Below are 10,173 nucleotides of genomic sequence, written 5' to 3' on the forward strand. Positions count from 1 at the left end.
AGCCACGGAGAGACGCAGAAACCGTGTGCATCCACATACACGAGAGCACGTGAACGCCGAGTGAATGATAATGAGCCGCGAGACGAATCCACAGCTCAGATCCAGGTAACGAGAGAGAGAGAGGGAGAGAGAGAGAATATATTTGTTACTTCTAGTAAAATCTCTCATTATTACAAGCTAAAGGCTAAAGCTAGCTGCAGCTTTGGCTCAGTGCCAGTGTGCAGGGAGATGTGTTACCCAGAGAAGTGCAGAAGTATGCAGGCCAGAAAAAAACACAAAGAGATGTTTTGTATGCTGACTACATTCAACTGAGTGGGAAGAGAATTAAGAACAACCTCATCTTCTACACCACTCTAATTACTACATGGAAATTGGCCATCTGTGAGGAATACACGCACATTTTTAAAGAAGGAATTGGTCGAGGTGGAAGATTAACTATATGTAAAGATGAAATGCTGGATACAGACAACCCCATTCTCACCATAACCTACTACACTAAAGGCACCTTCCTTCTGCAAGGCAATGAAGCAAGCCTGAACTCATTTGAGGAGATTTTTCCCCTGCTGAAGGCCAGAGTCGAGGAGGAGAGAAACGAGCCTCAAGAAGACCGCACAGACTCCGAGGAGGAAGGCCCAGTGAAACTCTCACCTTCACCACCTGATCGTCGACTGAGAGACAGTTTAGCTTTGCTGGAACTGGACTTCACTGAATTCAGAGAATGCACTCAAGCCAAACTCTCAGACACACACAACACAAATCTTTACATCCAAGAGCTCAAAAACTAACTTCAGTTGCTGAAGAACAACACTAACTCCTCCATCACTGAACTCACAAGAGCTCTCAGAGAACTACAAGAAGAAAACCGAACTCTCCGTGTACAGATAGGTAAGCTAGAAGAGGACAAAGAGAGAAAAGAAGAGAGCTTCTCCAGACAGCTGCAAGAAATGAGAGAGCAATTACAAAATAACACAAAAGACAACACACTTTGCTACAGTACAGCTCCTACTACAGACAAATCAGACCATGCATATACAGAAAACAAGCCTGCCACAAACACACAGACACCCACAGAAACACAGACCTCACCTGCCCACCATCCTGAACCTGATCCAGATGTTCTCCTCCTCATGGACTCTAATGGAAAGTTCTTGGACCCACAGAGACTTTTCCCACATCAAAAAGTCACTGCAAAACGATGCAGGACAACAGGCCATGCCCACCAGATCATCAAAGACTTCACAGGACACCCCTCACGTGTTATTATACACACTGGAACTAATGACCTTCACTCACTGCGCAACAATACTGCTGATGCTGTGAGGAAAATGGCAGAAATCACCAGCAAAAAGTTCCCAGGGTCCCGAATCATAATTTCCACACTTCTCCCACGATGCGACACACCACCACACATCATCTACAGCATTAATGCTGAAATGTCCCATGGATGTTCTTCGCTCCTTAATGTACACCTGGCCCACCACTACAACATCGGCCTCCAACATCTGTATGATGGACTTCACCTCCATAAAGATGCAGTACGTGTTTTTGCAAAAACCCTAAAGGATGCAGCCCTAGGCCGCAGACCATCATCACCAAGGCACCTGTTACCGACTCCAGAACCCTACCGGCCCATTCACCCCTACATGCCCAGACATCCCCCTCCGACCCCGGTGAAGAAAGACATCGCCTGGACAAGGATCCCACATCATCCACCACACCCACCTATAGCTCCTCACGGTGCTGTAAACCTACAGTCACCAACTTCACAACCACCTGCTGACAATCAATCCCCCATAAGAAAGAAGAAACCAAAAGCCACCCCACACCAAGAGAAGCCCCCACGGCTGAGAGCACAGAGCTACGCTGAAGCTGCAGCCCGGCCCCCTGCTGCACCCAGCACCTCCACACCTGCCAGCGAACTGAGCCAGATCAGAGAGATGCTGCAGACACTGTGCAACCAGCTCCTGAACAGATAAGGACAATATGAACAAACACAGTGCTCAAAAAAAATAAAAAAATACAAATAAATTTATAATAAAAATCACAACAACAAAAATAAAAAATACTAATGTAAATTGTTTGCCATGCACGTTTTCATAAGTACACTAGCTTCACGTTATTTTCTCTCTGTCTTACCAACCAGGTTTATCTTTAAAAATTTTATGCGTTCATTTCATATAAGTTGTTGGAATATTCAGGGTCTTCACTCTTCAACATTTGGTTCTAAAAGCACAGACCCAGAATTTCTTAAAAATATCAAAGATGCTGATATGATCATTGATGGAGAAATCTGGACAAAACATTTTGAAAACTTACATAAAGAAATCCCACCAAAACAACTCGATGACAATTATGATCTGATCAAACAAAATCTACAAACTTATGAAGACACAATTAAAAATAATCAAAATCCACTTGACTTCCCAATTACATATAAAGAATTGACAAACAAACAAAGCAATTTTGAATTGAATTGAATTGAATTTAATTGAGAGAGAGAGAGAGAGAGCGAGAGAGGGAGAGAGAGACACAGAGAGAGAGAGTGAGAGAGAGGTGTTGTTTATCTATCCCAGTCGTCTCTGCTGAGGATCGTATACGTGACCTTGACTTCATCCGGTTTCATTTCTTATAATTAACTGTTACAATTAATTTTATTTATTTATATAATATGATGTATAGGGTTTTATAATAATTTTTTTCTATTCATTTTATCAAAATAAAATTGTTTTATCCAGTTAAAATTAAAATTTATCAGAAACATACATTTGTATTTTCAGCACAATATTAGCCTATCAATAATAGCCAGTTTGCATGTTCCTGTTCATTACCATTACATTGGTTACATAGCCTACAATTACAAAAAAAACATAAATTCTGCACAATTTTATTTTAGGCTATAATATATTAATATAATTTATAAATTGTGTAATTTATTTTATTCTATTCATTTTATTACAATAAAATAATTTTATCCAGTTAAAATAAAAATGTATCAAAAGCATACATTTTGTTTGTATTTTTCAATATTTTGCATGTTCCTGTTTATGGATTAGGCTATATGTAGAATAAAAAACAAAACAAAAATGGTTATTTTATAATTTATTAATATAAGCTATACATTTTATAATGTATTTTATTCTATTTATTTGATCAAAATAAAATAATTTTATAAAAAAAAAAGACATTATATTTGTATTTTCAGCAGACTATTAATAATACCCAATTTGCATGTTCCCATTCATCACAAAAAGAGAATAAAAAATATATAATTCTGTACATTTAATTTTATATTTATATAAAATAATATATATTTAAAGTATTTTAGTCTGTTTATTAAAATAAAATTGTTTTATTAAAATAAAATAACATTTGATCAAAAACATACATTTAATTTCTATTTTTCAGCAGAATATTATCCTCTTAATAATAGCCAATCCGTATGTTCCCTTTCATCAACATAGGATGGGTTACATGGAATAACAAATGAAATTCTGTACAATTTATTTATATAATTAATCTATTTTATAATTTATTTCATATTTGATCAAAATACAATAGCATTTTATCAAAAACTATTTTATTTGTATTTTTCAGGCTATTAAGAATAGCCACATACATTTTCTCTTTGACCGCACCATAATTTGTCCATTTACAAATAACAATAAAATTATTAGCATGCAGTCATGTAGTTTGTTCTAAATGCTTAATATTCTTCTGCTCAACAGTGTTGTCATCATTCCACTCTTCAACAATGCTTTGATCTCTCTGACGTCATAATTAAGGGTCTGACGTCATAATCAACTGGCCACACCGTTTAAACTAAAGTGTCTCTTACAAGTTAAGTGTCTTATCTTTACTGTTCAGCACAAATATTGACTGTAAAGAATGTGTGGTACGATCTTATTTTCAAAACGTGATTGTCACTATATATGACCTGTTTATTTTAGATGATATAAGCCTAATGAAAAGACTTGTGACAAACGTTATGGAGTTATTTGACCTTTCAAATGTGAAAAGATGTACTTCAACCTTCAGCAGAAGGTTTGTCCAGTATTATATTATATCATTTTGTCGATATCTGTCAGATCATTTGTGCTATAATGACTCCATCAATGAACCAATCAATCTCATGATACAGAATTTAAAGATGGGCTACAGCGCCACCTTTTGTCATTGTTGGTAACGACAGCATTGAAGATAAAATACAAAATCTGCGTATCTGTGCATGTGTAACGAATGCTTGTACTTCGTTTAGACATCCAAAACAAGTTGTTAGTAGTAGCCTATATAATATGCAAAACATGGTGGTAACTAAGTAACACCAACAATAAGAACGTCTATAGTTTCAATTGTTTTATTTTTCTCAGGCAAACCAGTTCACGACAGGCAATGCATCAAGATACGAACCAAAATTAGGATTGCAGAATACACTTTTAAAAGTTTTTTGGCATTTTTATTCTTCTAAATCTCAAGTAGCCTATCTAAAAATGCGTCATGAGAAATTAAGCATTGTATAAAGAAATTTGGATGGTTAGTTGAATATAGGCTATCCAACGTATATTTATTATTTTTCCACAATCACTCTAAATTTGATGAATTGCATGTGATTGTCTGCACATGCGCAATCTTGTGAAACCCATAAATGTCCGGACTGAAGTTGTGTTGCAATTTGGAGTTTAAATGAAGGACTTTATAAAGCATGTCGGGTCAAGTCACAGGTGGTTTTAGGAAGTTGTTGGGAGTCCAAAATAGAGAACAGGTCTGTAGTGGAGGTCTTTTAGGAGATTCCATGGGGTTGTCATGCTGTGTTTGGATTGGATCGGTAATGGTATGGGTTTGCCACTCCCTGTGGGGAATTCCCACTTTAGCCGGCTTGAAAGCCGCATTGACTCCGCCTCCGGTGCGCTTCACATTACCGCCAGCGCGCTTCACAGCAGTTTCATTAACTTACAGAGTTTGGCTCGCACACTTGAGCTCAACCTGACGTTAAAAAGCCATCTGGAGTATCTGAGGCGGACAGCGGAGTCATTGGTGGTGGGATGAGAAACAAAAGCGAATGTCTCTGGTGTCATAATGTCACGGTGATTTTGCGTTCTTACATCGCTACATTTATATACTGACGATACACATCAAAGCTTCGAAATGGCGAGAAGCGGCGACGAGAAACAAGGCAAACTCGATTTCGACGAAAGTCGGATTGACTCCGGAATCGACTCGTACAAATCGATTTCCAGAGAACAGGACGGGAGTTCATACAGCTGTGAGGATAAAGATAAAAGCTGCGCTACAGACGAGAGACTGGACTCCGCTTACGTCTCTTCATCGCTAACAGTGGACAGTTTGGGGGATTTTGTCGAGAAATGCAGCATTTCTGAATGTGAAAGCGCGACGGACTGTGAATACACCGAAGAGGAAGTCAGTTTCTTAACCACTGTTACAGAAGATGGAGACACGTACGTTTATAAAACTCCCCTTCATTGATAAGTACCCATGCATCACCTGAGTGCAGTTCAAATGTGTTTTGATGTCTAAATATTGGCTATTTGTGAGTATAATTAACGCGCAATAAGGTCCCCGACTCGATGGAGTTCTTAGACACGCACGCCGCGGAGTAATATTATGCAACACGTTCTATAGATGCATTATTCTAAAATGGTTTATACATGATAAAAAAAAAAAAAAAAAAATTTAATTCTAAAATATCAAAGAAACAAGTTAGCGTTAAAACTTTTTGAAAGGCATTTTTAGGTGCCATCTTTCCCTGTCATGTTAATAGTGTAGGCGCTGCACAGTGATTCGGAAACAAGTGTTTCGTTAATTAGTGCTAAAAATAGTTAAGTGAAATACATGTCCACCATTTTACTGTAGCTCCCATTGGATCAATATTTTTTATTGCACTGCAACATTCCGTTATGCCAGGGACTATATTTTCTAGCGGAAGAATGGAACTTTGAACTGAAAAATAGTGTATTTTTAGTATATATATATATATATTAAAAAAAAGCATTCATTTTATAAAAGCAATAAGGCACGTGTATTGTGAACATAATCAAGCTCAAAGGGGTTGCAGATAGGCCTATATTTGTATCTTGTTGCTTAAATTTAATCCAAAACAATGCAATGATTTAGGTGCCATAGCCAAAATGTCTATAAGCAGACAAAGAAAGAAGTTCTGCGTTCTAATAAATGTCTAAATGTGATGTATGTTAAGTCATCATAACAAGGAATAAAATAAGTTAACAGGTTTTTTTTTTTTTTTTAGCTAGCAGCCTTCTTTAGTGTCGTTTTAATGTAATTTTAGTGTAATTTTAATCCAGGAACTCCTTTTTAATGTGCTTAAATTCATATTCAAAACAAAATGTACTCTGCAGCTTAAAATGCTAGGCTGATGGATAGATAGATGGCATGGAGAAAGATGAATGGTGTTCAGAAAGTGTGCAGGATATTGCTTCAACCCTTTACTCGCATTTAATGGCCTAGATTTTGTTCAGCAAGGCATTAAATGTTCATTCTCCACATGTTATGTTGTCAAACAGAGAGGACTTTGGGAATCTGGCACTCAGTGTAAAAAGTTTAACTGGATGAGAGAAACGATGAAGTCCGTAGTATGAGTTTTCATAGAGGACCTCATAAATAAGGCCCATATAACTGGAAATAAAGATGGCATTGAATAATAACTTCCAATGCACTTCATTCATTTTGAAGTTCAAGTGCAAACAAATGAAGGAGCTCAATTTTAAATGCACATTAATGTGAGCAAATAAATGCATTTATTTGAATTGGCGAAAAAAATTAAAATGAATTATTCTTTTCAAAAATGGTCAACTATTGGTAGACAAGAAACTAAAATAAAAAATGGTCTAAGTTGATTAATTTTCCAGCCTGTTTTAGTTTGCTGAGTGACACATTCTCATGTGACTGATGAAGTTTTGATTACAGTAGCAGGCTTTTCTGTTTAAACACTACAGTCAGTTAACAGACGTCTAGAAACTGGATCTGCCGTTTATGGCGCATGAGAAAGCAGAAGTATGCAGACAAGCAAGTGGAATTCCCCTCGTTGGGTCAGAAAGCACGTTGTGAAGGCAGCTTTTTGGAAAGTGCAAAGCCTTTGTTATAAACACACATTCGTGTGCTTTTAATACTTATTTACCCCAAAAGCACATGTCACAAACATGTTTATGCAAGCAGTGACCTTTACACCAGATCGTGGTTCAACCTGTAACGTATAAGTTCAAAAACACGCAAACATGCACCGCACAAGTGGGCACGTACGCACAGCCTGGCTAATGTCAGCCTGTTTTCATTTCTGCATTCTGCATTCTGCAGTGACAAACCAGGATGTAAATACGGTTGTTATTTTGAGAACATCTCGCATTTTGATTCATCCTGAATCATAGTGGCCTGCTAAGGTTTACCTTTGGCCTGCTTTTGTTGCTGTTGCAAGAAAAAAAACTCCTTTGTCTTTTCCCTGAATGTCATCAGAGAGAAGATGATGCTTATAAAGAAATGCCAATAGCCGTATGAAATCCCCAGGCACTCCGGAAGAGCAAATACACTAAGGAAATTTTTGAGGAGTAGTTCTCCAAAAAATGAACCGTTTACAATAAGTTCCAAGAGTTTTTATCAAAGTAACTTTTAAGTTCTTCGTAGTGCATGTTTTCATAAATAAGGCTCATATAAATGGAACTAAAATTATGTCTTTGAGTAATATCTGAACTATTTGAATAATAATTAACATAGCGCTTCATTCCTGTTGCGGTACAAGCAGTGCTGGGTAGATTACTTACAAATTGTAGATTAGAAATTACATGATAACAATGAACATAATCTGGATTACACATTAGGTAATGTAGTCTAACTACTTTGTGATTACTTTTAGATTACTAACGCATTTATCGCATGGACTTGAATGTGATTATTTAAAAAAGAGAAGAGCGAAAATATTTCCTCCTTTATCAATATCATGAAATGCATTAAATGTTACATTACAGCAGGGTTTCCCAAACTGGGGTTTATGACAAAACTGTAGGGCTTTTTTTCATGAAAAGCTAATAATTAATGAAATCATAAAAGTGCTAAAACCTTGGGAATCCCTTTATTACATGAAGAAACATGGCCAAAGTCTTCCAGGTTTGAAATATTTTTGTCCAGACATCCAATATTAATAATTAGTGAAGGTCACTGGATATGTCGAAGACATAGTATTACACAACTATGCATTGATAGTGTTCAGTAACTTGCATAATTATTAGTCTCGTTTATATAAGTGGTAGGTTAATTAGGAAAATTTAAAAGAAAAGAAAATAATTGAGCTGTATCAATAAATTATGAATAATTTACTGCCATTGTGCATAATATGTAATCATGTAATCCATAAAAAGTAACTGGAATCTGATTATAAAGCAATAAGCCCCAAGAAGCCGTGGTTTACAGTGAATTTATAACAGCGTCGTGCCTAAAACCCCCTTAGCTGTTATAAATTCACTGTAAACCACGGCTTCACGGGGCTTATTGCTTTTATAAAACGGTTATTCCATATACGTAGTAAGGTTTCACAGAATAAAACAGAGCAAATAAAGTGTACTAAAAGTAATAAAAGTGTATAAAAATAAAAGCAGTATTCTTCCACCAAACAATGTAGTTCAGGGATGGGCAACTTTGATACATTGATGCATTTTTTTCTCCTTTATACCAAGGGGCCAGATTACTAATCCACGTCCACACACCTTTTAAACAGTCTTACTCCATTTCCTTTTTATTGAAGGAAATGGAAGTATAACTAATGTAATTTGTTTTTAAAGATTTTATTAAGTATAAAACTTGTGCAGTTATGCTAATTCAGAAGGAAAACTTTGTTGTCAGTGGACAGAAATATTACCCCGACAAGCCAATGTAAACATCTCAATTGCATTGTCTGTAAATTTGCAACAAAAAATATACAGAGGTCCTTTTTTTTATTAGTAGCCTACAGAACATTCTCAAAACAACCTAAAAGGACAGTTAAAAAGGGCTTAATAAAAAAAAAAAAAACATTTATTCCAAATGGTACGATAAAATAACCTGGTATCTGCAGGATTTTTAAAATCAAATTTAAGACCTTTAAAGACCTTTTTAAGATCTGCACTTCACATTTCAGCCTTTAAACAATTTTTAAGAAAAGGGATGAGTCAAAAGTATCAATTATTATATTAATTTAAACAATTATTATCAATTATAGTATTACACAACTATGCATTGATAGTGTTCAGTAACTTGCATAATTATTAGTCTCGTTTATATAAGTGGTAGGTTAATTAGGAAAATTTAAAAGAAAAGAAAATAATTGAGCTGTATCAATAAATTATGAATAATTTACTGCCATTGTGCATAATATGTAATCATGTAATCCATAAAAAGTAACTGGAATCTGATTATAAAGCAATAAGCCCCAAGAAGCCGTGGTTTACAGTGAATTTATAACAGCGTCGTGCCTAAAACCCCCTTAGCTGTTATAAATTCACTGTAAACCACGGCTTCACGGGGCTTATTGCTTTTATAAAACGGTTATTCCATATACGTAGTAAGGTTTCACAGAATAAAACAGAGCAAATAAAGTGTACTAAAAGTAATAAAAGTGTATAAAAATAAAAGCAGTATTCTTCCACCAAACAATGTAGTTCAGGGATGGGCAACTTTGATACATTGATGCATTTTTTTCTCCTTTATACCAAGGGGCCAGATTACTAATCCACGTCCACACACCTTTTAAACAGTCTTACTCCATTTCCTTTTTATTGAAGGAAATGGAAGTATAACTAATGTAATTTGTTTTTAAAGATTTTATTAAGTATAAAACTTGTGCAGTTATGCTAATTCAGAAGGAAAACTTTGTTGTCAGTGGACAGAAATATTACCCCGACAAGCCAATGTAAACATTTCAATTGCATTGTCTGTAAATTTGCAACAAAAAATATACAGATGTCCTTTTTTTTATTAGTAGCCTACAGAACATTCTCAAAACAACCTAAAAGGACAGTTAAAAAGGGCTTAATAAAAAAAAAAAAAACATTTATTCCAAATGGTACGATAAAATAACCTGGTATCTGCAGGATTTTTAAAATCAAATTTAAGACCTTTAAAGACCTTTTTAAGATCTGCACTTCACATTTCAGCCTTTAAACAATTTTTAAGAAA

The 10,173-nt window shown here is 35.5% G+C and overlaps 1 protein-coding gene across 1 annotated transcript in view; it reads left to right on the forward strand.

Moving 5' to 3' along the window:
- The first annotated feature begins 4,883 nt into the window (after window positions 1-4,883).
- LOC107704051 (NF-kappa-B inhibitor epsilon-like) overlaps window positions 4,884-10,173 on the forward strand; it is a 20,592-nt gene continuing 15,302 nt past the window's right edge. Inside the window, exon 1 of the mRNA XM_016506889.1 lies at window positions 4,884-5,453. Within this exon, the coding sequence (XP_016362375.1) occupies window positions 5,143-5,453 (311 nt within the window). The 5' untranslated portion in view covers window positions 4,884-5,142. The remainder of the gene's footprint in view (window positions 5,454-10,173) is intronic.

This window comes from Sinocyclocheilus anshuiensis, unplaced genomic scaffold, assembly GCF_001515605.1.
Source record: "Sinocyclocheilus anshuiensis isolate Anshui unplaced genomic scaffold, SAMN03320099.WGS_v1.1 scaffold534, whole genome shotgun sequence".
Classification (NCBI taxonomy): domain Eukaryota; kingdom Metazoa; phylum Chordata; class Actinopteri; order Cypriniformes; family Cyprinidae; genus Sinocyclocheilus; species Sinocyclocheilus anshuiensis.